Source organism: Chlamydotis macqueenii, chromosome 3 (genome assembly GCF_036417535.1).
Source record: "Chlamydotis macqueenii isolate bChlMac1 chromosome 3, bChlMac1.mat, whole genome shotgun sequence".
Lineage (NCBI taxonomy): Eukaryota > Metazoa > Chordata > Aves > Otidiformes > Otididae > Chlamydotis > Chlamydotis macqueenii.
This window is the reverse complement of record NC_141558.1, coordinates 87,527,138-87,553,842: the sequence shown is the minus strand read 5'-3', so window position 1 is coordinate 87,553,842 and position 26,705 is coordinate 87,527,138. Positions and strand designations below refer to the sequence as shown.

At 52.5% G+C, this 26,705-nt stretch overlaps 1 protein-coding gene across 6 annotated transcripts; it reads left to right on the top strand.

Moving 5' to 3' along the window:
- VEGFA (vascular endothelial growth factor A) lies at nucleotides 1–23,823 on the top strand. 6 transcript variants are annotated; one of them, XM_086743626.1, is made up of 9 exons: nucleotides 1–1,078; nucleotides 7,082–7,133; nucleotides 12,268–12,464; nucleotides 14,244–14,320; nucleotides 14,735–14,767; nucleotides 14,931–15,077; nucleotides 17,528–17,599; nucleotides 18,746–18,877; nucleotides 21,182–23,823. In XM_086743626.1, the coding sequence occupies exons 1-9, from the start codon at nucleotides 1,013–1,015 to the stop codon at nucleotides 21,201–21,203; spliced, it is 798 nt and encodes a 265-aa protein (XP_086599752.1). In that variant the 5' UTR covers nucleotides 1–1,012; the 3' UTR covers nucleotides 21,204–23,823. The 6 variants fall into 6 exon arrangements, with proteins under 6 accessions (XP_086599752.1, XP_086599749.1, XP_086599750.1 ...); XM_086743621.1 differs by lacking the exon at nucleotides 14,931–15,077 and having other exon boundaries at nucleotides 4–1,078; XM_086743624.1 differs by lacking the exons at nucleotides 14,931–15,077; nucleotides 18,746–18,877 and having other exon boundaries at nucleotides 2–1,078.
- Nucleotides 23,824–26,705: the final 2,882 nt, after the last annotated feature.

Genomic DNA, 26,705 nt, shown 5'->3' with positions numbered 1-26,705 from the left:
GGAGCGGGCGCTACGCGGAGCCGCCGCTGGAGTGCGCGGAGCGCGGCTGCCGCCGGGCCGGGGGCGAGGAGCGAGCGCACGCCGCGCCGGCGGGGGACAGCGCGCCGCGGGAGCAGCCCTCCCCGGGCACCGGGACCTGCTGTTGGCTTGCCGCCGTCCTTTATCCTCTCGTTTAATTTATTTTTTTTCCCCACCTATACTTTGATCCGCTGGGATTTTTTTTTTCCCTCCCTTTCCAGCAGAGCCTCCCCCCGCCCCAGTTCCCTCCCTCTCTAGCCAGTTTGGATTTTTTTTTTTTTTTTTTACATATATTCTGATTTTTTTTTTTTAAGCGGTGGACAGAGGGAGAGAGAGACAGAGAGGAGGGCAGGAGGAGAGCGCTCTGTTCGTCCCCTTCGCCACCACCACCCCGACTTGCGGAGAGGGGTCGGGCCGATCGGCGGCGGGATCAGCCCCTTCCCCCTCAACCCCCCCTCCCGGGGAGGCGACCCCCTCGGAGGCAGCCGCCGCGAAGGAGGAAAAAAAAAAGAGAGAGAGAAAAAAAAAAAAAGCGATGCATTGAAACTTTCCGCGCAAACTTTGCTGTGAGTGCGGGAAACCGAGCGACCGCGGCGCGGGTGCCTCTTTGCCGGCTCCGGCGCGGAGAGAGCGGCCGCGGACCGGCGCCGCTGTGGAGCTCGGAGTGCCCGGCGGCGGGGGCCGGGCGGCGGCGGCGGGGCGGCCGCGGAGCCTGCGCTCGGCCCTGCGGAGCGCCCACCGAAAGCAGCAGCAGCAGCAGGGGCCGGCGGAGAGCCGAGCTTATGGAAGGCTGAAACCGGAGACCCCGAAGAGGAACCCCACTTCTCTCGGAACCTCTCGCAGCGCCCCAGGGCCGACGGCACCCCAGGAGGAGGAGGAGGCGGCGGCGGCGGGCACAGAGAAGGCGAGAGCGCGGCGGGGCGGCGGCGGCAGCGGCAGCGGGGCGGCGAGGCGGAGCGCGTCGGGCCCCGCTCCGCGGCGTGCGCCGGCAACCATGAACTTTCTGCTCACTTGGATCCACGGGGGGCTGGCGGCGCTGCTCTATCTGCAGAGCGCGGAGGTAAGCGCCGGGGGCGGCGGCGGGACGGGGGCTTTTGTGCCCCGCGTACGGGGAGAAGGGGGGGGGCGGGAAAGACTTTTTCTCCCCTCTTTTTTATTTTTTTATTTTTTTTCCCCTCGCCCCCCTGCTTTGCCTCCCACCTGCTCGGTGCGGTGCCCCCGCGCCGCTGGCACCGGGTGCCCGCGGCAGACACACGTGTGTGTGCGTGCGTGCGGTGCTGCAGCGGGGCGGGGGGGGCGGGGGGGCGGAGGGGGGAAAGCCGTGCTCGGCGCTTGGCGGGCCCCCGGAGAAGCCGGCAGCTCGGTGCGGGGTCCCCGCGCACGTGTGCGCGCATTGCACGCCCCTGGCGTGGAGCGGCGTGGCCGTGGGGTCCCGGCGGGGCCGGGGCCGGGGCCGGGGCGGGCGGCGGGGCGCGGGAGGCAGCGCGGTGGCTTCTTGCATCAGCCTCGCCTCCCGTCCCCGGGTCTCCTGACATTGCAAAAGGGTGTTTGGGCGGTATTTGCCTTGGGTCCCGGCTCGGGTTCGTGCCGCCGAGTGGAGTTCAAAATACCTAGCTGGAAAAACAAATAGAGATCAAAGAGGACAAAATGGATCCTGAATTTCTTCCAGATTGATTTTTTTTTTTTTCAAAATACATATCTCTTGCACCGAGATTACAAAACCGCGCATTTTTCTCTCCTCTTCCTCCTCAGTCACTTTTACTTTTGCCTTATTGTCATTCCTGAAGGATTAGAAACCAACTCTTCCACCTTTTCTTTCTCCCCCCCTTTTTTTTTTTTAAAGAAAAAAGAAAGGCGGCTTTCTGTGCAAACCTGTCCTATAAATCTGTCTGTTTTCTAAAGAGTCCAGGGGGCTGTGTTGCCAAGAGATATTAAGGGGTTTAGACAGAGTGCCCACGTGAAAGTGGCTGTTCCCTAGGCGGGCATGGATTACATTTGAAAGGCTATAACAGGTTAGTTCTCTCCTGCCATTTCTCCTCGGCACTTGGAGAGAACGTGGGCCAGAACATCTCCCAGTATCATGAAAATAAATGTCGCTTGCAAACTAACCAGTCATTCACATTGTTTGTTCAGCACCAATGCTGGAAGGTAACTCCCCAATTAGGAGCCATTTCAGCTGTAACTGAAGTCATGCAGGCACTGCACGCTTTGTTTCTAGCCTGTTATATCTCCACTTTCTCCAGTGACAGCCGTGCATTAGGCTGTCCTCGATGGGAACCAAGGCGCAGCTCTCGCTGGAGCGTGGCACAGAGCAGCTCCATGAGTCTCGCCTGCCAGATTTGGCTTGTGGGACAATTCTTTCCGCTCTCTGAGAGTTTTTCCACCGTCATCTAAAACGGGGGTTTCTTTGCCTCCAGCTCCTCGGTAAACTTACACGGTAGCGTCTGTTCCTCATCTATAGGTTAGACAACTCTGTGTCAGCGTCTAGTGATAATACCCCTTAACCCTCCCCTTGCTCCTTCTCCCCTCCCCTTCCTCTTCCCCAGAGGAGGAAACGGCGGATCAGGTAGAGTCCAGGTCTTGTCTGTCCTCGGGAGTCACGAAAAAAGCCAAGCCTCTTGCTGCCTTTTCTCCTAGGCAGGAGGATGGTGCCGATGGGAAAAGAAAGAGGATAACAGTGGGGGAAAAAGCAGGGAAGAATTACGGGGTGTCAGTGGGGTTGGGGGGAAACGTTGCGGGGACAGGCACATGACAGATTGCGAGATGTTCAGATAGCTGGGTGACGCGGGCCATATAAGTGCTCGGGCAGATCGACGGTGAGGTCTGCCCTTCGGTTCTGTCCTTATTTGTCCGTTGATCGCCTGGGCACCACGGTGATGGGAACGTTAGAAATACCAGCAGATCTCACGTAGGCAGCTTGACGATGACTCTGGGCATGGCAGAAGGCATGACTCTTCATGCTGGGACTGGAGTTTTGTGCTTGGATGATAATATTTATCTGTAACTGTTAATCTGACTGTCGTGCTGAATAAAACCTATCTAGCTAGCCAGGCGCGTTGGAGAGCATTGAGTAAAAGCCCTGGCAGAGGCTGAGTTGGGACAGCGGGGTCCGGCGCGTGTCAGGCTGCTTTTCTGAAGGCGAAGGAGGAGGGACGTGGGAATCACGGTGCTCCTCTGGTGGGGGTGGCAGGGGCATGCCTCCATACCGAGGGAGTTGTTAGGATTGCTCCTGCAGCAAGGCTGGGATGGTGGGAAATGGTGTCACGGTCGGGGCTGGGCAGCGCTGATGCCACAGGTGTCTGCCTCCACTGGTGCCGATAGCCTTTCTGTGCAGGAGTGGGAGGAAAAGGTGGGTTTGCAGTGCCACCCTCCCAGCTGTTTGCCTGTGCTTAGCTGTGCTGCGCAGTCCTCACGCCCCACAGGGTCAGAGGTTGCGTTGTTGTCCCCTTCCAAAAGAATGGGGGACTGTCGGTCATTCCCCATCTTCCTTTGTCTGTGGGTTTTGGTAGCAGGTCATCCCTTGGTGAGGGTCTGGGAGCTCTTCCCTTCCTGCCCTGAGCTGCGGAGGGACCTGGATACACCAGCTGTACTGCCATAGGGAACAGGCAGCGATCAGACACCGAGGGAGGGAGAGCGAGCCTGTGACTAGACTGCTAATGATTGCACACCCACCAGGCTCCCAGCCTTCCGTGTGCCTCTGTGCCAGGCCACGATGGGCAGCCACCAGAACCCACTTCCCCAGCCCATAGGCAGCCGGGACGCGGTGGGTCACCTTCCCAAAAGCTGCTCCAGGCCTGTGCTCCGAGGACAGGCTGGGAGGAGGAGCGCTCCTTTGGGAGCAGGGGATAGGGAAGCCTGTGCTGACATCTCAGAGGGGCTTGCTGATTCCTGAGCGTCCCCAAATCCCCTCTCCTGTCCGTCCTGCTCGGTGTCAGAGGTGCCTGGGTTGTGCTGGCAGCTTGTGGGATTACTGGCCTCTGTCTGTGTGTACAATGGAGAAGGAGTGCAGTGAGTCCTGCTCCCCTCGCCCCCCCCTTAAGTAGAAACCGCTGAGAAGAATTTCTAGCGCCTAAGACGAAAAGTGCCTTAACTCCTGTCCCAGAGTCCCTCTCAAAGTGGATGGATTGTTTGTTCCAGTCCTAAACAGTTACAAAGCTCTTTTAATGAGGCTGCACAGATTAGGGGGAGGGGAAGGGAGAGAAAGAGTGCTGGTGGTGGTGGTGAGGGGGGTGATGGTTAGAGAGGAATGACTTGGTTAACCTTTTCTCTCCCTTCAGAGAATAACTTGCTTAGGACAGGGACGAGGGGGAGAAAGGGGACAGGGAAGGTGAAACCACACGTATGATGTGAAGGGGGTTTATTTGTTAGGGAGGGTTTTACTCCGCTGCGGGACCTGCAAAGGGCACAGAAAGGAGCTTCCCCTTGGTCAGCCCGATTCCTGGGGTCATTTATCCCGCTCTCGAGCCCAGGGGTTGCTTCCATACTTTTGTGAAATGTTGAAAATCTATTGGAAGGAAATTGTGTTACAGAGCTGTTGGGTAATGCCAAAAGCCAGCAGAGGAGAGTGTGACCTTCAGGCTCCCACCGAAGGGCATGTCAGGCCTGCTTGTCCCTTGGAACGCTTTTGGTTCCCCGTTGCCCTGTCTGATACCTAGCAGACTGGCTTAAAGTGAGGCAGAAGCCCCTGCCTCGCCTGCTGTTCTAGTGGACAGGCTTCGAGGGCCCTAGCCACAGGTAAGGGCACTGCTGAAAGGTCAGAAAAGTTCTTGGTATAGTGAGCAGAGAGCATGTTACTGATAGTTCTGGGAAACCTTTTGGGTTTCTGCTGAAAGCTCCCCTGGGAGTGCTCAGGAGCTCTCTGCAGACTTCGTACTGATCTTGTTTCCCGTCCTGGGGGTAGGATTGCAACCCAGGTCTAGGTGGGTGCTGGGAGAGTGTTCTGGTTCCTGCTCCAGTACATCAGGGGCAGGGTGAGGTGCTGGCCAGGCGCAGGTGAGCAGTGAAAGTGTGTGGCTTGCTTCTGCTTCCCATCACCTGCGCACCGCGTGTGCTTGCATGTGAGGAGGTGGTGGGCTTGGCAGCTGGCTGGGCAGCCTCGCATAGAGAATGGGCAGGATGACTCTCAAGGTATCTGCGAGCTAATTTTGCTCAGTCCATCACGGTCATTCTGTGTGTGAACCAAAAATCCCTCTGTGAAAGGTCTTGGGGGCTTTGTGACTTGGATAAACTGACTTGGCTCGTGATCCTCTTCCTGTGCTATGACACAGATTGAGGCTTTTCTGCCCTTGATGCGGTTTTCTTTTGACCCATAGATTGGCAGGCGCTGCGTGGCTTTAGAAGGCCGCTGCAACCTCTGCTGCCTCCATTTTGTTTGTGCTGTTGCAGTGACCTTCACACTTCAGGAATGAAACTGTTTCTAGGAACCTGCTTTTTAAACTGTTGTCACAGCACTGAGGTTGGGCACAGAGCCCTCTTTGCCTGGGAGAAGAAATAGATCCACATATGGGGTGGCTCAGGTCTGGGCTGGTGAGTTATGCCCAGGTACAGAAAGACTTTGGTTGAAATGAGAAGCAAGGAGTTCGGTCAGGGGGACCTTAGACAAAGGGAACTGCGCACAGACACAAAGGAACGGCTGGGAGAGGGGCTTCTAGGGCATTGCGGGCTCTCTTGCTCCCCTCCTCTTAAAAGCTGACACGTTGGGCTGCTCGGATGGTGGTCCTGCTCTGTGCAGGGGGCTGCCTAGAAGACCACAGGTGGCAGATTCCCGTTGTGAGCTTGGGGTGGACTTTTCCTGCTCAGTTCAGTTCTGTCTCTGGCTGTGAGATCAGACGGCCTTTTTCTAAGCCTAAATGCAGCATATCGCTGACGAAGCAGTATTTTGTATGTATCACCACGCTCTTTTTGGGCCTCTGCTGAAAGGCAGCAGGTTCTGGGGTGGATGGCGTCACACAGGTGGCAGCATACCTTGGAGAAGTGAAGAAAGCCAGGCATTTTTTGGTTTTGGTTCAGAACAGAACAGCAGGGGGAAACCTGACTTGGCTGGAAAGTTAACGTCAGAGCTAAAACCCTCACGCAGAGCAGGAAGAGTGGAGTTTTTGTTTCACCTGGAATTAAAAAGACTTCCTTAGTAAAGTGGCTTGTCCGTCCTGCTCTGGGGGTGGGTTACCTGTCGTCACCTCTGTCTGCATCAGCGGGGTGAAAATGCCCCTTGTGCCAAAAGACAGCAGGACTGAATACAGGGCTTGGGGCCTTTTTTGGTTTTTGTCCAGGGGAAGCTGCGGGGAGTGCAGGGACGGGACCCACGCTGCCGCTGGGCCATGCAGGGGCTGGGGACTGGGACCGTTAGGTGAGGGTGTGCGGTGCCCTCCCTTCCAGAGGAGAGAAGGGAAACCCAGGCGGTTTGGCGGCGAAGCAAAGCGGTGCTGTCACAGTTAATCGCCCTGACACCCGGCCAGATACCGACACCTCAGTGGCCACCACCGCTCCATGACAGACATCTGTGACATTGAGAGGGGAGCGATGCCCTTTCAGGCCTGGCAGCCCTTCTCCCCTCCTCTGCCCTCTCGGGCCAGATTCACCTTTATGGGGGAAATGGAGGCGCCCAGCCCCGCTGGTCATGTCAGCAGTACAAGGTCACCTCCTGCTATTTTTCTCCCTCGGGCCCAGGTTTGCTTTCTGGTTTTTGACCATAATCACTGAATCTTTCTCCTGGGGGACGCGTTTCTCCCTTTGGGGGCCTCTCTCGGGCCCGCCGCGCTGGAGGCCCGGCCGCCTCCCTCTCGCCTGCCCCTTCCCTCGGCCCGGGGCCGCCCGGCCCGCGCCGCCCGTGTCCCTCCCGGCTCCCCGGGGAACCGAGAGGGAGAAGGGGAAACAAAAGGTCCCTCTGTGCCCGCCAGGCCGACCGGAGGGGAAGGGAACGGCTCTACCTCGGGGGGCGCCCGCTCCCGCCGGGGCCTCCCTCCGCCTCCTGCCCGGCAGGGCGGCGGCGGGCCCGGGACCCCCCCGCGCCCGGGGACCGCGTAACGGCTCCGTGTTCTGACTGATTTTTCTGTTGTCTTTGCAGTTGTCGAAGGCTGCTCCTGCCCTGGGGGATGGGGAGCGGAAACCCAATGAAGGTAAGCGCTGGGCGGCTTCGCGGCGGGTGGGGGCGGCCGGGGGCTCGGGGGAAGGAGGCCCCAGGTCCCGGGAGCTGCCGGCGGCCAACACCGCCACCTCCCGGGGAGCGGCGGGAGCCGGGGTAGGCGGGCGGGGGGGGCTGCCGGCGGGAGGTGCCGGCGCCATTAACCCCTTGGCGGTGGCGGCGCCCCCTCCCCGCGCCCCTTCTGCGGGCCCGGGGCGGCCCTGGGGCCTGTGGGGCCGGGGTGGCCGTGAGGCCGGGCCCCGGGGCCGGGGCGGGCAGCAGGGCCGGCCCAGCCCGCTGCTGGCTTCCCACAACTCTGAGGAAAACTGCGTGCGTGCGCTTGTGCACATACACACGCTCATTTATATATATATTTATATATACGCAGACAGGCGCGCGCACACAAAGAGCTGAGCAGCGGCGAGCAGTTTGCTAGGGATTCGCCACAGTGCCGTAGGAAGGGATTTGTCATCTGGCGGTACCCGGCCGGGTGGCCAGGGCTGATCCCCAAACAAAGGCCGAAGCAGTGTGCCGGCTCTCCCCAGGCAGCCAGTCTCTGCGGGGAGAGGAGAAAAGGGTGATTTTCTGGAGTTGTGCCTCCTGACAGTCCCAGGTACCCTCCTAGTCAGAATATTGCTAAGCACTGTACAGAGCCAGGCTCAAAAAATACACCCTGTTCCTCCAATTTGAGCTTAGCAGATTCAGCAGATTCAGGGGGACTGCAGCATGATCTGATAAGTTCTACTTAATTCGTTGCTGGTGGTCCAGTGTGGATGGGACTGTTGCCCGGTGAGGAAATGAGGTGGTGCCTTTGCAGCCATTGTGAATTTGTGTGTCTGGCTGCCCAAAGGCCAGGCTGTGGCAATGTCTCCGGCCTCGTTGGTTTGTTTGAGTAAATGTAGACCAGAAAAGCGGTCAGCTCCCAGATTGGTCATAGGCACCTCCGGCAAATGTCCTGTCTAATAGAGCCATGCGTGTTGCAGGGGGTTGGCTTTCTGTCCGCAGTCCTCAGTTCAGAAGTGGGGTAAAAGAGCTGTGGACTTTGGAGACTTCAGGCTGAAGTGATCATCAGCTGCTTTAAGACCATCCTGACCATGTTTTCCCCGTACTTTCCTAGCAGAGCAGACTGCTCGCTCCATAGGAGGGTCTGGCGAAGGCCTTGCAGGGTCCCCACGGGTTGTGACCTCCAGCGTTATTCCAGCTGGAGGTCAGCAGAGGGCTCTAGCAGTGTGGGCCCAGATTGGCTTTTTTTTTTTTTTTTTGGTCTCACTCAATTTCAATTTCTGTAACTTTATTGGTGTGACAGACTGCATGTGCATTGCCAGAGATTTGTGGCAGGCTATGTTTGGGATAGTTGTCCATTTTGCATGGGCAAAATTTCTGATTTGCTGGCGGGCTGCCGCCTGTTGCGCTTGACCCTTGCTCCTGCTGAAGTCAACAGAAGAAGGTTCAGTGACTCCAGAGGGATCAAGATGGAGCCTGCTGTGAGGCTTATTTTGGTAACCAGTCCTCTGCCAGTGGTAGAAAAGAGCTAGTGTCCTCATCTGTGCCATTTGTTGTGTCTGATGACCTTCCTGGGGAGGGGAGGAATCAAACAGAATTTTATTCCCTGTCACAAGAAGGCTGATAGGATCGCGGGAGAAGTTGGTCTGGCCATGTGAGCGGTAAGACTTTGGTGCTGTTGCCTTGGTGCTATTTCTGGTTGTGCGAAGCAGCTATATATGTGTGAGCTAGAAATCATGAGTCTTGGCATTACCTTCCTGGCTCTACCTCTGTCCTGCTGTATGACCTTGGAGGCCCTCCCTCTGTACCTGAGTTTCTCCTCCCTGAAGAGGAGATGATGATGTACCTCTGTTCCACAACAACAGTCTTGTAGTTCCTTTTACTGAAGCTCTTTGGGACTTTGGCGTTGGGGTGAAAGGTGATTTTGTGTCCTTGGCCATTTTGTGCTTGCTCTGAGATGTTGAGCTGCAACAGGTTTTTATTTGGGGTGGACTTACTCTGGTTGGAGACGGTAATTTTAGCTTCAGCCCCTACCCTCTTTTGCTCAAGAGAGCCTTCCACATGTTTTGTGGCACGGAAAGTTGTAGAGGAGTCAGACAAACACTCTTTGTTTGTTCCACGAGAAAAGATTTTCTGGTATAAATAAAGGAAACCACCAGCACTTGTGGCTGCGCTTTTATTTTTAAAAGAACTGTGTGTCTGTATTGCTGCTAAGCCATTGACGGGGAGGGAGGCAGAATGATCATAGACTTGCTCCTTTTGTAGTCTAGTGTGTTCCTACTCGAGTGCTCCAAATTTGGTCTTAATCCTGCCTGCTGTGGCTATGTCTGCCCTGAAGAGTTAATGTGGGCCCTGACTGGGTTTTAACCTTACTTCCCCCTCCATTCGCAAAGAAGAACCTCTGACTCAAATCTGGAGGTGTCTTGCAGGGTAGGGGTGTGGGTTACATGCGGGATTAACTTTTAATGTGGGCTGAAGCCCAAATTGCAGGAAGGGAGCAGGCCAAGTGGTGTTAGTCCTTCAGTGACCTTCCTGTGTTCCCCATGAAAGACAGACCTTCTTCCGTCCCTGACAAAACCAATGGAAAGGGAGCACAGGCTGAATCAGCCCGGCTAAGTGTGGAATATGACTCCTAGTACATAGGAGTAAGTGTAGGTATGGTAGCAGGGGCAGGGCTTTGCTGTGAGGATGACTGTACCTCAGTCATGTGCTCTGGTTTGGGTGCTAACTGTGCGAATGAACTCTGGAGCGTTGCAGAGTCTCCGTGTGAAGGCTCTGTGTCCAACAAAATCAAGGCAATATGCCTTTAGTGGCAGGATCTTCTGACTGGCAGCTGGAGAAAGATTCCCCGTTTCCTTTCGGAGGCTGATTCAAACTTTGGAAAATTATCATATGTTGAAATAAAGGCATAACCACCCAGATTCTTTATGGGAAGGATTTGTTACTATCAAATCTGCCAGATCTCAAGTGTAGTCATTAGGGTGCAGCCGTGAAAGTAAAGGCTCTGTAAAAGAAGTTGAATGTGCTGTTCTGGCCAATCTGTAGTCTGGATTCTCTGGTGTAATCCAGCTGCTTGCGCAGTGCAAACATTTAGAAAGTGTGGCAGGTGTGAATCAGTTTCACTTCAGTTTTCTGCTCTCTTTCGGTTTCTGCCTCCTTTATGCCCCAGACTATGGCAGTGAGCAGCGTTTGATCTGCGCAGGTAACTGCCGCCTTCCCTCCCTGTTTTCTTCCCTGCCTCCCCTCGACGTAGGTCTGTAGTAATTTTTATCCAGATCTGTGCCTTTACTGCCAGAGTTCCCAGATCCTTTCTGCTGCCGCAGCGTGAATAATCAACAGTGCAGTTCAGTGGCTGTCATTGTGCCTGCAGAATTTCCCACGTATTAAATGTTCAACTTGTTGGAACAGAGGCGGTGACTAAGGTCACTCTGAAGGGGAATGGGAAGAAGGAGGTAGCTGCATACAAGATAGGAGAACAGACAGGGGGGAGGCATGCTGCAGTTAGAGAAGGAGGGAAGAGGAAGGGAAGGGACAAGGAACAGAAACATGCTGTCTTTTAGACAAATACCAACAAGCAGTCCATGCCTGCCAGGCTACATTTCCCTTTCACAAACCACTTTCTCTTTTAATAGCTGCTCATGCTCTCCGACACTTCAAACTCCCTGGATGGAAGCTCCTCCCCTCTTGTACCCGCTCTCAGCACTGTGGCACTGTCAGCTCTACATGACCTAGAATTAACTTTCAACAATTAACTGCGGGCTGTGAGCTCCAAGCCGTGCAGCTTTTGCATTTTTGTGGCAAAGTAACCTTTATGCCAGTTTGTCACAAGTTCAGGGCACTTTAGAAACGCTTACTGGAGACCATTTTTTTCCATGATGCAAGCAGTTTGTGCTTATCACTTGGAGTTATCAACCTTGGTGCTGTAGGACTCTGCATACAGTACAGGTGGATCATTATAGTGCACAACAGCATGGGGCAGGTACTATCTCTTTGTGCGTACTCTTATCCTCTGCTCCATGTGAGACATCCTCCTTTGCCTGCATGCTGGTAGAGCTGGGAGGCTTGGAGGGCTCCAGGTACTCACTGTTTGCAGAACTGTACTAGCAGCTGGGTTTTGTGTGTGTGTACTTATCTATCCTATCTCTCATCTCTTTAAATCTCTCCAACCCTTGACCGAGCAGCAAAATGAAGCTTTGGCAAGAGACAGGGAAACATTGAGAAACACTTGTGAAACCAGTGCAGATCACAAGTGGTTAGCGTTTGCTTCATTCGTAGGAAAGGCAGGGGATAATGGCAGATCCACCCTGTTCCCCCTCCCACACTGCTTCGTTGTGGTTCAGTAGCCAAGGATATGGTCTAGATAATCCTGGGGGCGTTGTGGGCTTGCTTTGGATCTTTCAGTGGGTGGCTTGATTCCTTGGTCTGGAAAAGTGGTCAGTGTGGAGACATGGAGGCTGTGACTTGTAGCAGGTGCTGTCGTGGTTCTGAGGTGGCCTGTTGAGGTGGATGTTCTGCAGGGGCAAAAGAGGTAGTTGGCAGGAAGAGTGAAGATAACATGGATACATGGTTCAGAACCCTCTGCTTGTTCTCGAAAGTGTCTCTGCACTGAGGTTGGTAGAAAGGATGCTTCAGGCTTATTCCCTTGCCTTCTAAAACCCACTTAGGGGATCCACTGGCTATTTTGAAAGAGGTTAAAAGGCAAATCAATGAAGAACCTTAGTCCAGAGTGCAGATCATCCGCAGCAGTCTCGGGTGCTTTTTTAGGCTTAGCTAATATGCTTAGTGACAGCATATCTGAGAGTATGCGGGATAGCAGGGAAGGGGCTTAGGGAGGAGACACCTATGGGATGCATCATGGTGCCAGGGAGGTGAATAGAGAAGCTCTCTTGTCTATGTTGCTTCTGCCTTGAAGCAACGGTAGGAAGAGATTGTCTCTTTCTCTTCCCCACTTAATTTGTGTGTGTGCGCGCGTGTAGGGCAGAAACAAAGGACTTAGGCCTGCAAGACTGTGAGTGAAGAGCATAGGGTAGATGTGTTGCAACTGTCTGGCTCATTTTAAGGGGCGAAGCACTAGGCATTCCTGAGCTAAGTGTGCATTAACTTATTCCCTCCATTCCTCCTTTTAGTTATCAAATTCCTGGAAGTCTACGAACGCAGCTTCTGCAGGACAATTGAGACCCTGGTGGACATTTTCCAGGAGTACCCCGATGAGGTGGAGTACATATTCAAGCCATCCTGTGTGCCTCTGATGAGATGTGCGGGTTGCTGCGGCGATGAGGGCCTAGAATGTGTCCCTGTGGATGTGTACAACGTCACGATGGAGGTGAGGGCCCAACTTGCAAGCTGGCATGCTTGGCTGGAAGGAAGCAAGTCAGCCATCACAGCCCCCCCAAGTCTCAGCTCCCAGCTAATTCAGAGGAAGGGCAGCCTAACCCAGGGAACCAGAGATTTTCGGATCGGGAGGGCTCGCCTCTCACCTGACCCTTGTGCCCAGCATTACAGCATGTAGGGTTAAAAGATGAGTTGCCCATGGCTGAGCAAGGCTACGAAGAGAAGCTGCTTTTTGTCTCTGACCTTGCTAGTGCCCGAATACTGTAGCTTGGAGCATGCAAAGGAGCGTTTCTGCAAAGGAGCATTTCATGCTTAGGGAACGCAAAGGAGCATTTCTGATGGTGTTATCTCTGAGGCCCCAAAGAAGATACTCCTTGGGCCCTTGCTGCACCTTAACTCAGCATTTGGTCCACACAGCTGTTGCCCTGAAGGCAACTGAGTGGTGCAAAAGGGGGAAGCTTGTCAGTACTCTCTCCCAGAGGGCATGTGAGGTCAGCCTTTACCAACAGAGCTGGGGATTTGGGTCATTAGCTACATTGGCACAGCAGGGGTGGAAAGGGGCTCTGAGAAACACACTGTTTCAGTGTCAAGTGGCCTTTCTACCTCTGGGCGTCTTCCTCCTTTGTTTGGAGGCTGCTGAATTCATTCCTTGGGAGAGACAGAGATGGCCTTGATAGCAAAGTCTGGGCACATGAGGAAGATGCAAACTCTGCTTCAGATAGCTTTGTCACTGCCCTTGTCTGCCAGCCTGGATCCCAGCTTGTGTCCACAACGGTGATGGTGCCTGTTACCCTTAACCCATAGCTCCCTCATCTACTTTTGTCACTCAGCCTCTTGAACAGCCACTCTAAATATTACCATGACTTTTTGGTATGGATGAGAGACAGGCAGGACTAAGTGATTAACCATCAAGCTCTTTTTACTTGTCATTTGAGCTGTGTTTGAACTCTGATGGAGAACCAGTCTGTGCTCTTCCGTGCTTCCGATACTGCTTTTACACTTGCAGGCTCCAGCCTGGGCCAGAGCATACTAGCATGGTGTAGCTAGGCATGGCTTTCTTCCTACCATTCCTTGCTGAATTACAGTTTTTGGCTGGTGTGCCTGCATGCCTATAAAGGGTCAGAGGCACCTGAACAGATCTCTGGTGCAAATGCTAGTGGTCCAGCCAGATTTTGGGTTGAGAGACTGTGACAATACATGCATAGCTTCTAACATAACTTCCCTGGAGGCACCTGGGGCTGGGAGATGGGCAATGTCTGGTTCTGCAGGGCTGTTTTAAGCACAGATCATCAGATTTACTTTATGTGTGGAGTCAATGAGAAAGTGAGATGTCAGCTGGGAAGGAATAGTGGCTTAGGGAAAAGGAGTCGAATATGGAATTTTTGCTTTGGGCCTTTGCGTTAGGCTGAAGCACGCTTCTACGTGAGAGCAGGCTGGATGCTCTGTTACTGTCTCTCTGGCATCGACCAAGGATGGCTCAGTGAGAACCTTGCTACGGTGTTATGCCCTCTCCCATGCCTATCTCCAAGGCAGTCCACCAGTGCTGGCACCTTGCATGCATGAGCAAACAGAGCTTTGGCACGAGTCTGGTGCTGCTGCTTACTTGTGATCAAAGGCGTTCCCCGAGTGGGCCTCAAAGCCAGCTCAAACTCTGCCATGCTCTTCCCAGGAGCACCTGGGGTGCAAATGCTTTGCTGCGCAGCGGGCTGATTTGAAGCTGTGAATATAAATAGTGAATGGGCAGTGACCCTCTCTGTTTCTTTTATTCCAGATCATGAGAATTAAACCCCATCAGAGTCAGCACATAGCGCACATGAGCTTCTTACAGCACAGTAAATGTGACTGCAGGTGAGAATGGAGCTGCACTGGGTCCTTTTGCAATAAACTTACTCAGAGCCTTTCCTTTTTTCTGCCGTTGGGTTGGGACTGTTGTCCAGAGGCTTCTGCAGTCTCCTCAGTTGGTTTGCAGTGGGATGACTGAGCCTGGGAAAAGAATTCCTTTGCTGGTGAGGCTTCTCCATCTCTAGATGTCACAGGTGGACAATGCTAGCCTGCAACCTGGGGTCTTTTGGCACTGGCTGCCAGCAAAGTGCAACAGGAGAGCAAACACTTTGAGAAGGACCACTTAACCTGTGCCGTGGGCATCCTGCAATGGCAGCTGTACTTGTCCTTCCCTGGACTTGGCGGGAACTGGGGATAATACTGGAAGCATATGTGGTAAGCTCCCTTCTAATGAGGCCTTTGTTCTCTCTTCCCCCACAGACCAAAGAAAGATGTCAAAAACAAACAAGAAAAGTAAGTGACAAGCCTTTCCTCCTTTCTCTTTTGGTGGTCGGTTGGTGTTTCCTCTCCCCACTGCCCCTTGCCCTTTTCTTTGGTTGGAGATACTCACTTTGAGAAGGTGTTTTTGGAAATGGCATATGGTAGTGCATGGGGCGACACTCTGAATCCGTTCCAGGTGGGCACAGAAACCCAGATCTGATGGTCCTTCCTTCATACCCCAGACCTGGAGCTTGCGTGACCCATGGCCATGGCAGTCATTCCTAATGCTTTATCCCGAGTCAGGGAAGTCCCGTTGTGTGTGTCCTACCAGAATGGATTCAAGGTGGAGCCCCTATTCTCCCTTCCCTCTTTCTGGGGTGTTTCTGGTTACTGCAAATTGCTGCCTTTCTTTATTATTAATTTTTTTTCTTGCTGCTTGAGTGAGTACTTGCTGGCTTCTTTCACAGCAGCTTGGGTAGGAGCTCTGTTGGCTACAGGGAGAGGTGGCGATAGAGGCCTGGTGGAGGCAGGACTGATGCCATGCAGGATGTGATGCTGGTTTTGGTTGGTTGGGGTCCTGGGAGGGTGTAAAGGGAGGTGGATGTCCTAGCTGGGTCTTGGTGGAGGCTTTCATGAGAGTTTTTTTCAATCTGTTGGATTTGCTCCGGTGACCTGAAGGAGGTTAAGGCACAACCTTCTCTGTCCTTCCTCCCCAAAGTAAAAAGGTTGTGGAAAGAAGAGAAATAAGCTCTTGTCCTGCAGTAGTTGCAGGGATGATCACAAAATGTGGAATAACATCAAAAAGAAAGAATGGCCTCTCTGGGTGAGAGAGTCAGCTGGACTGCACATGGCTGAGATAGCGACTCTGCCATTTAGAGGTGTGGAGTTAGAGAGGAAGGGGATGAGTACTGGGAGATGAGGCTGAAACAGAGACAGAGGGAGTAAGTGGGAGACTGAGAGAGAACTTCTTTAACCCCTATCTTGGTGGTTGTGTATTTCTAGCTGCCTTTCAGCCTCTCCTCCTCCCCCTGGAAATCTGCTCCTGGCTGCATCGGGCTGCATGCAGCCGACACTCCTCTCTGTACAGGGCCATGTCGGGGACGATCGGTCTGCGTGGCTCTGTGGTTTGAAGGTGTGCGAGAGTTGGGTCTGTGTGAACTCTGGTGAGGATGGGATGTGGGTGAAGCAGCCAGCCCAGACTGCGTTGCGTTCCCTTTCCTCTTCTAACAGCACCTTGCCTGCTCTTTGCTGGTTCTGCACTCCCCAGGGAAGGAAGGGAAGGGATGGGAGAGATTGGTGTGCTTTGATTTGTGCTGGATTGAAAGCCCTGTTATATTGGTGCCCCTCTCCTCCCTTCAGGTCGATTTTCCTCCCCTCACCGCCTCCCTGTGACTCCTGACATGTAGGGCAGAGGCTGGGAGCGCGCTGATGCTCTGACACTCGTTCCAGTGAGACGACTTGAACAGGGCCTAAGAAACACCTATGGTGCTTTCCCTTCTGTCCCCCCATGTCCCCTCGACACCTCCCTCCCGAGGTGGGCTGCGCCAGGGAAGGAGGGTGCCTTTGCTGAACTGCCACAGTGCTGAGGCTCACTTGCCTGACAAGCCCTGGTGCTTTGCCTAGGGCCTTCTCCTTGCATGTCTCTCCCTTGGTCCTGTGCTAATGTGGCTCAAGGAGCAGCGCAGGCTCCAGCCTCCCTCCCTCCCTGTGCTCTCACTGGCCTGTAGGAGTCAATGGTTAGTGTCCAAGCTTGCACATCCTAGTCCCTGCCTGTCCCAGCTGCTGCCCAAGAGTCAGGAGCAACTGGTGAATTTTTCAGAATGGAGTCAGTGCCTTGGCTGCGTCCACTCGTCTGTCTAGCAGATCCATGTGGAAGGTGAGGGAAAGGAGGGAAGGTCTGAAAGCTGCTCACTGGTTATCTCCTGGGTGTCATAAGTAGGTCAGGCCTCCCTCTTTGCCCTTCAGTACTCAAGACAGAGGCTGTCAGAGAGGATGTTGGTGGACATCCATTGAGTTCTCCTGGAGTCCTCCGAACCACAGGCAGGAGGTGGGGTGGCTTTGCAGAGCTTTTGAGCTAGATAGCCCTCTCCCACACAGCACTGCTGTGTAGACCAGGGTCTCTCCCCTTGTCTGTGGGGTGCTAAGGCCAGGCCCCCTTTGCAGCCAGGCCCCCGTTGCTGCCATCCCAAGGATTACCATGAGTCCTGCAGCAGAGCTGTTGGAGCTCAGCTACGCCCTCCTAGGCCTAGTGCTGGGCAGCACGTCAGGTCAGAGAGTTTTCCCTGGGGAGAGCCCTTCCGCTCAGGTTGCCTCTTGTCAGTCAGCGTGCGCCCACGCTTGTCGCCTGGAACGACTGTCTGCACTCACCAGGGTTGCGTGATGCTTTCACAAAGCTTTCTGTTCCTTCCCCCTCACCCCCTGTCCCTTTCCCGGTGCTCCTTTCTGGAGGGGGCGGGTGCCCCTCCAAGGCTCCAGCAGACCCGCCACTGCTAGCAGCAGCCCTGCTGGAGGTGGTCTCTGCCGAGTCCCCTGGCGTTGGCTTGGCTGCGGGCAGGCTGGGTGCAGCACTGGCAGGAGCGCTGGGGGGCTGGTGAATGTGTGTGCGAAGTGGAGATCTGTGCTTCGGCCCCGGGACTTGCCCTCCAGTCCTGCCTCATGTGCTTCCCCCCTCCCAGCAAGGCACATGGCTGTATTTTTTTTCTCTTCTTCCTTGCGTTTTCTTCCGTTTTTTCTCTCTCCCTTTCTTTCCTTCTCTCTCTCTCTTTCTCTGTTTTTTTTTTGTTTTTCTTCCAGAAAATCAAAGCGAGGAAAGGGGAAGGGTCAAAAGAGAAAGCGCAAGAAAGGCCGGTACAAACCACCCAGCTTGTACGTTTGTGTCCTCTGCTTGTAGACTGACTCTCTTCCCTCCCTCTCCCCAAACCAAACCGCCTGCTTGCTGCTCACTCAAAATCTCACCCTCCCCTCCCAGTCACTGGTGGGCTGCAGATCCTGCAGGGGCAGCACTGGTGGTGGCACTGCTCCGGCACTAAGGATATCTCAGGGAAGGTGGCTTTAGCTTGCTTGGCTCTCTAATCATCAGTGGTGACCGTTTTCCCAAGGCACAAGAGTGCGGGTGGGTGGGCGAGCACCTTGCACCTCTTTTCCACACCTTCCGGTTGCAACGCTGTCATCCGCTTTCCCCTACTCGTCTTGTGCCCTCGCTGCTACGATGACTGGCGACAGGCAGGCTGGCATCTGCCGTGCATGTGTGCGTGTGCGTGCGTGCGCGCGTGTGCGTGTGTGTCTGGTGGAGTCACAGGCGGAGAGGAGAGGTGGGATGACGGGAAGCCGGAGAGGGGGTGCTGGGGCACTGGGAGGAGGCCCTCTCTCTTTTTTCCTTTCTCTGCTGGATTTGGTGGCTTCTCTCTCCCTGTCTCCCTCTCTGTCTCTTTTGCTCTGCCTCTCTCACTGTGGTTCACAGAATTCTGCATTGTAAATTCCCAGCCCCTCCGTAGGAGACTCCTAGATGGCAAGGTTGGGATGGGGCTTACAGAAAGGAGGGCAGTGCTGGCTGCAGGAGTAAGCATGTGATGCTGGAGCCCAGCTGCTTTCCAGGGAAGGGGAGACCCTGTGTATTTAACTAATTTAGCCACTGGCCTCTTTCTACTTGAATAGTCCACTCCAGAGAGTTTCTTTCATTGATAGCTCAGTAGCTGGTTGGGACTTCTCACCTTCCCATCCTTGCTTTCCCCTTCTTCCTCCCTCTGGCCTATGCCAATGGATCCAATGCAGCATTTGTGAATACTGTGCAGAGAGCCTGTTTTCTTTCTCTTTACGCTAATGCAAGGGGATGCTGTCCTGGGGCTGCCGGGGTGCTGCTGGAAAATCCATCAGCCTGCGACGCTCCAGTGGGCAGCATGGGGGCTGCGGGAGGGGGCAAGGGGATTGCTTTGATGTTTAGGGTGTTGCATGTGTATTTTCTTTCTGCTGAAGCGCTGTAGCTTAGACATCTTTCCTTTTGCCTTTTTGCAGTCACTGTGAGCCTTGCTCAGAGAGGAGAAAGCACTTGTTTGTACAAGATCCCCAGACCTGTAAATGTTCCTGCAAATTCACAGACTCACGTTGCAAGTCGAGGCAGCTTGAGTTAAACGAGCGCACTTGCAGGTTTGTGTCCTGAAGGATGAAAGAGAAACACATAAAGAGAGAGAAAGAGAAAGAGGGGGGAGCTTGCTTCCTGCTGACTTCTGGCACCAGTGCTATATGATTACTTCTTTTCTCTGTCCTACGTGGGCCAGAGGGCAGAGGGGCTAACCGAGATGAGGACAGAGTTTCCCTGTGTCAAAGGGCAGCTGAGCGTTTCAGATGTGCTGTCAGGACTTGGATGGGGACAGCCTCCAGAAACAGGGTGTTTGTGTCTGTGGTATCCTTTCCCGTAAAACAAGATAACGGCGTTCATGTTGCTGAGGTAGCCAAGAGGAGGGTCTGCTGCCCTCTGTACATTATCTGTATGCAACTCTGAGCGTACTGTTGGACAAAGACAAATCCTTAGCTGACTGGGATTTGACCACCCCAGTCTTCCAAGCCCGTTTTATGTGGCTTGTGGACACTCTGCTGCGTGCAGAGTGAGGAAAGCCAGGCCAGGGGCCTCCCTCAAGGCTGTCCCCAGATTCTCCTTTGCCTCTTTGTTCTTAAAAGCCAGGGAGAGCACCCTGTCTTCTTGCACTGTGCTCACAGTTCCCTGTCCATGTCTTAACCAGTGTTGTGGTTTGAGGGGCTGCACTCAGGCCTGTGGTGTGGGATCTAGCAGGATTAAGTTTGTCTCTAGGTGAAGGCAGGCAGAAGTCTGTGTTTCAAGTGTGAGGTGGGAGACGCAAAGACACGGTGTGGTTAGTGTTTGTTCAGAGATCCATGCTGTGCACGTATCATCTGAGTGCTCTCTGTCACGCACCATCTGTGGCAGAGGCGTGTGCAGAAAATGATGCCTGGTTCTCACCTGAGCGCTTTGGCGAACCCGGTGGGATCTCTTGACTCAAACCAGCTGTGTGTGCATCTGGCGTGGGCTCATCCCACCTATCCAGAGAGAGACATAGAAATGGGGTTGCTAACGAGCCTTTGATCGTGACTCTGTACTCAGGCCCCTCTCACAGACATCTAGGAGATTCCTCCTATCGAGAGAGTATTGCAGAGGCAGTGACTGGATGGGAGAGAATAAGGGAGAGAGATCCAGGGACCTCTGTGCCTACATCCTGAAAGAGGAGAAATCCAGTTGCCTCCATTTGCCTGCCTGGAATTGGTGAAGTGATTTTAAGGCTGCTACAAGAAGCAAGTGCTTCCTTTAGGTGTGAAAATGCTTTGTGCCCAAACCAGAGAGGCACTGGCACTTTCAGTGTGGTGAAAACTGCTGTGTAGACAGAAGAATTATCTAGGGGGCTGTAATTTCAGCTGGAAGGTTATTGATAGAGGGGCCAGAATAAGGCAGCTTCTGGAGTTAAACTTCTCACAGCGAACATAACCGCTGAAGCATGAGACCAGACCTAATTTTGGTCTTTTCCCTCTACTCCTGTTCCCAAACCCCAGAATAACTGGAAATTACCCCGCGGGGCTTGAAGGGTGAGAAATAGTCACAAATATGAAGAAAAAACAAGCAATGCTGCAATAAAGTTGTGATGGCAGAAGGAGTTTACTAGTTTCTCTTAATGGTCCTTCTCTGTGGTGAGGTAATGGGCACTAGGGGAGATTCCCAGAGCTGGTGTGTTGGCCAGAAAGATAGGAAGGAGTCATAGGAGTGGGTAGTTCATCTGTTTCCAGATAAAAAGCTGGTTAAGCTGAAGTTCCTCATGCTCTGTCTTGTAGAATTAGAGTTGGGCCCTACAGGGGAGGGTGAATTCTCATTTCGCATGCTGCTTCTTCAGGCTGCTGCTGCTGTTCTCCGGTGCTAACCCCTGCTTGTAGCAGCTAGTGGAATGAGAGGCACTTTCTTTTCACCTTCTTACCTGCCTGAGGCCTTGTTGTCTGCACTGCTTCCAACCCAAACGACAGGCTAGGTGGGCAGCTGAGGGAGTCTGTCTTTCTGCATGCATTGCTTAGCCTTGTTTTTCTGTGTGTTTGTGTGTATCTATGTGTGCACGGTGTGAGAGGGTGCAAACAAGACACTCAACTCATCGACGAGGAGGCCTCTGATTTTGCTCCTAAATTTACCGCTGTCCCAGTATCCCCCTCCTCCTTGTCTAGGTGAGCCTATGGGAATGGAATTCATCGACCCATTCATGGGTCGAGATTCTCAGCTGTTTTGCCCCATCTGCACAGCACTTCACCCCACCAGTGACGTCATGCCATGTCTTAACACCATGTGCTCTTAAACACATCAGCCACCTCCCTTCCTTCCCTTTCCTGTCCTACTTGCCCCCCCATCACAAATATTAACCCCTCCTCTTTTTTTTTTTTTTCTTTCCCTCTCCTCTCTGACAGATGTGAAAAACCGAGACGGTGAGCAGCGGAAAAGAAGGGGGAACAGCCCTGTTTCTGGAGCCTGATTTCTCGCCTGGACAGAAAAAAAAAACAAAACAAAACACTAATCCAAATGAACCCTAAAAATGAAGGATCGGTAGAGCACAGCACTTTCAGTACGGACGATGGACTCCGGAAGGAACATTCCCCAAGGCACCCGCCGCACAGAATTCACCTTTGGGTTTTGAACTGTTTTATTTTATTTTTCTTTTCATGCTGCTAAATAACAGAGCCAGGAAGACTATAGGGGTGTATTTGATGGGTTTTCCCATGCATACATATATATGTGTGTATACATGCATATACATATATATATATGTATATATATTTTAACCACATCTATATATACATATATGTATATCTTAACCACACACACACACATATATATATAAAATATATATATATACTGATTATTTTTTTTAACATTGCTAATGTTATTGGTGTCTTCACTGGATAATACTCGACTGCTGTGGACACAAGCGGGCTACTTGGGGCATAAGAAACAAGCTAAGACTGGACTTGAGTAGAAGCGCTGGGTGTAAACTTCTTAACTCTAACTGACTTGTGCGGCCTCCGCTGTTTCTCTGTAGAGTGTGCTGTACCACAAACCACCTTCTCCTTGCCTGGGACAGGGAGGAGAGGTGATGGAGAGGATGGGCAGGGAGTTCCAAAGAGCGGCATCCTAGGGTGCGATGGGTCAAAGGCCAAGGAAATGGCCGTCTGCGTGATCAAGGATTCCTCCTCCCCTCTTTTCCCCCAACCTTCGCCCTTACTCGTCTCATAACCTGCCTGCCTTGCTGGGACATGGGATGTCAGTGTACATTTTGCGTTGACTTTATTCACTATAGAAACTTTGCCAGAGAGACACGCTGGCTTCTCTTAAAGATGGTGGGCAGCTGATGCGCACTAAGTTTCCATTCAAGGAAGTATCACAGGAGTCTAGATTTCCCGCCCTTGGTGGCTGCAAAAGGACGCAAGGCCTACAGTGTGCTGAAGCAAGAATGGGGACCGGTGCATAGCCACACAGTTGTTCAGCACTGTCTGCTTTCTTCATGCACAGAGCTGCCACTCAAGAGCATCCAAGATGCTTAACGGAACATTTCTGGAAAGGGATATTAATCAAAAGTATATACACAGTAGGGGGGGTGTGTGTGTGTATGTGAATGTGTGCATTTGTGTCTGTGTGTATGTATGTTTGTGTTTTTCTCTCTTTTTTATATATATATATTTATTTTTATACATATATATATATAAAAAATAATATATATGTATGCCAAGACTGAAGGGGGGAAAAAGAAAGCAACTTTTGCTGCCTTCGGTTTGCATGCCCAATGTGAATGACCCTTAAGAACGTCAAGATTTTTTTTTTTTAATGACGTACTGTAAATATCAGGCCCCTTTTTTCCACGTCTTGGGCTGGGGAATCGAATGTGAAGGCAGCCAGAGTCCCTAAGCCATGTCTGAGAATCTTGGCTATGTGTGTATCCGCAATATCCGCTGTGGTGTATGTGAAACCCACCGTACACAGGCGCGCACACACACACACCCCTGAAAGCGTGTTTGTACATCTATGTGGATATATATAATCTAGTTCTGTGATTAAAATTATTAATAATAATAATAATAATCAAAAAGGTACTCGGTCTGTGTCAGAATGCTGCCAAACATCATCTGCAATTGAATTTTCAACGCCTGATAATGTACAACACGGAAAGCTTCCAAAAAGACAAGACAGTCTAAAAACAGACTCACAACAAGCGACTACTAACCACTAGGAACTCCCCATCCGACCGATGGCTTTCAGAAGGAGAAAAAAACACACGGGTGGGTGCTTGCATCTGCAATGTATAATACTCATGCTGCATCGTGCGCAAGACAGAGGCTTCCGATGGGGGGGAGGGAAGAGAAAGTGTTTTATATACTTATTTAATATCCCTTTTTAAATTAGAAATTAAACAGATAATTTAATTAAAGAGTAGGGATTTTTCAGTATTCTTTGTTAATATTTAATTTCAACTATTTATAAGCCGTACCTCTTTTTTTTTTTTTTTTTTTATTTGTACTGGTTGTGTATAAATTTAACCTTCCTGTTGTCCCATCCCATCTCTCCCCAATTGTTGGCAGAGTCAGTAGCATGTTATGGGCAGTTATTTAATTAATTTCTCTAACACCTACCCCTACACATTCCTATTGAGACAAGGGTTAGATATACATCTACATACTATATATATATTTGGCTATGTGTTTGTATATATATATATATGTTTATGTATATGTGTGATTCGGATTAAATAGACGCTACGATTTTTTATATATGTAAAAAGAAGAAACAGGAAAAATAGAAAATTCTACATCTTGAATCTCTCTCCTTTTTAATTTTAATATTTGTTATCATTTTATTTATTGGTGCTACTGTTTATCTGTAATAATTGCGGGGAAAAAAGATATTAACACTACATATTGTGTCTAGTGAATTTTTTCAAGATATTCCTTAGTACATATTTATTTTTAAACAAAGAAATTACAGATATATCTTAAAAAAACGACGACGACGAGGAGAAACAAACGTTTTTTTGTATTAAAGAATTTAATTCTGACCTTGATTTCCTTTGCCTTCTCCTTCTGCCTTGCATCCTGGTTTTCTGCCGTTGTGTAACAGACCCTCCAGCATTGCCTCTGGAGGCTACAGGGCACCAGCAACCTGCCCGTCGGACTCCTGGATTTGGGCCCAGAGCCTCCAAAAGCGTCTAGGTACCTAAAGCCTGTTGAAATGAATGGGAGGTAGGCACCAAAATACTTGTGTGGAGCTCAGCCCGAGTTCCCCACTCAGTGAAAAGAGGGTGGTCTGATGGGCAGGAGCGAGGGGGCAGGACTCCCGCGTTCCTTCGCAGCCTCTGATACCAAGGAGCATGGTGATGGTCCCAACCCTGCCTCTGTCTTGTCGGGAGTCAAGCCCCATGTGCTGGGCACTGCTGTACAGGCACGAGGAGACACGATCCCAGTGGAGCTTACAATCCAAGATGAAAGTGGTGCCGTGACCCTGCCTTTCACTGGTAATGGATTTGATGTTTGCAGTTGGAGCACTGTGTACGTAACCCGCTGCCAGTGGTGGCTCAGCCAGACCTCACCATCCTGGCCGACGTTGAACAAATAACTCCTCAGCTCTGAATGTGCTCATCACTTCATGAGGAATCTTGCTACTGTTGCATGTTTTGTGATGTGCTTTGGGGTCTTTGGGAGGAAAAACTCTTTGGAAGTGGTGTCCTTTCCTCAGCCACGGAGGTGAGTGTATCATGTGTCCATCGTCTGGCCACGCTGGAAAGGAGCGTACAGGATGTTCCTGGATGTCTGGAAAGCGACTCACCCAGCTTAATAAAAACCGCGGGGTTCATGGCTGCCTCAGTCCTGCTCTTGTGAAGGTAAAGGATCTGGCTTTTATTTAGGGTACACTTAGGTAGCTCAACAGGTGGATCTACAGTCACAGCCTCTGCAGATGGCAGAGTGGAAGAAAGGGGACAAGTACGTGAGGAGGCTCTGGTTCGTCTTGTTCAGTAACATCTTGTGGAGAGCAGTGGTGAGGTGAGAAGGTCAGCGGGGGCTGTCTGCGGATGCTGCTGCGTGAGGAACCCAAGGAGTTGCTTCCTTTGTGTATTCACCACCAGCTTTTGGTTCATGAGGATCTATGGGTTGTTTCGCAGATGGCTGTGCAAGGTGACAAGGACAGCAAGCCTATCCTCAGCTGATCTGCATTGTCTTCCATGTGACCTGGGAAAAGTTTACAAGTCATTAAATTGAAAAGATTGGAACTGGCAGGTCAGTGTTGCTCCCATGGGCTGAGCTGCAGACACCTCTCTGGTTGTGAATTCTCAGCACAAGTGAACCCAGGTCTGCCGGATGGATGAGGCAGTGGGTCCCTACCGACAGTGACAAGACATTAAGCGCTGCCTGCCAATGACAAGCTGGGCTGGCTGCTCCCGGTGCCTTGAGGAGACGAGCATGCTGCACCTCTCTCTTTTCCTACCTCTGAGGGCTCAGAAGTAGGACATCTGCAAAGCCAGGTGACCTAGTAGCCACCTACTCCATGAGGCAGCGGCTGTGCCTGGCTGGGTGGTACGTTTCGGCTGGGACAACTCAACTCCCTCAAAGTGATTCGCTTGTGTGTGGCTGCAGCAGAGCCGAGGCAGCTGCCTCAAAGCACTGCAGCATGACTCTGCCCGAGCCAGCTCTGAATGAAGTACCTGGGGCCCTGGAAACAGTCCAGCTCCTTTCCTTTCTCCTCCAGGGTGGATATGGCTGGGCTGTCACCTCTCGTGAGGACAGCGGTCGCAGCTCAGTGTTGGAGGAGAGCTCAGCCTCACTGGGGAAGCTGCATGCAGGCAAGGACCCCGATCCTGGAGGGGCCGGGACCCAGGAGCGTGGCTGCCCCTCACCCTGCCCAGCCTGATCCCATGTCTTGCCCTTGGCTCACGTGTGCCCCGTCCCAAGGTGAGGCGGGCACATGTGGAGCGAGGCCAGGCTTGCAGGCTGGCGCTCTGATCTCGGCACGCAGCCTTTCACCCTGCACACGAGAACTATCCTTCAAAAGGCTTCTGGTCATGTCCACGTTTTGGTGTTTAGCTGATTAAAATGCTGTCTTCAGGCAGCTGGCTGGTGCTTTTCTCTTGCCCACGTCATTTGTTCCGTGGGATTCAAAGAGCAGAGACACCTTAACAGGGAGAAAAAGGTGCCCCAGCAGACATGACAGAAATCCCCACTAGCAATGGGAAAAGGGTGCTTTTGGTTGGAAATCCCTTCTGTCTTTCCTGTTTGTCACCTGCAAGTTGGTTTAACCCCTTGTTGCTAATATCTTACGCTGCTGACTGGATGTGTAAGTCAGCCAGGCTCCACTTGGGCTCTGCCACCACTTGCAGCATCTGTTAGTAATGCCTGTAAGGCTTCTGTCCTTCAGCATGGTCCCACGAAGGACCTTGGAAGCCCAAAGGAAATCCGTCCCACAGATCACGTCCTCTAACGTCCGCCTGTGGGAGCTTTGGTAGTGAGGGATGGGTATTTTTATCCCAGACCGCGCGATGCATGTGAGGGGATCCTCTCTGTGCTTGGGATACCTGAAATTTAAGGCTAAGCCAAATCATCCAGCACAAGGTCTGCAGTCCCCAGTCCATGCAAGCACCATGTTTGCTCCCAGCACCCCGTTCAGGGCTGGTTGGGGTGGCCCCATGACATTGTGCCACACCATAGGCAGCTGCTGGTCCCTGCCGTGCCTCACAGCACCTGAAGCCCCACAACACAACGGGGCTGCTGAGCTGCTGGCCATCCCAAAGGGACCAGGCACTCACGCCTGGACCTCCAGCCAAGTCCCCCCTATCTCATAGGAGGTGGTGAGTTGTGGGTAAGAACAGGGAGGTGATATCCCGGGCACCAGGAGTGAAGGAGGCTGCGAAAGGAATGCAAAGAGCACCTGACCACAGCTTTGGGGAAGGCTTTC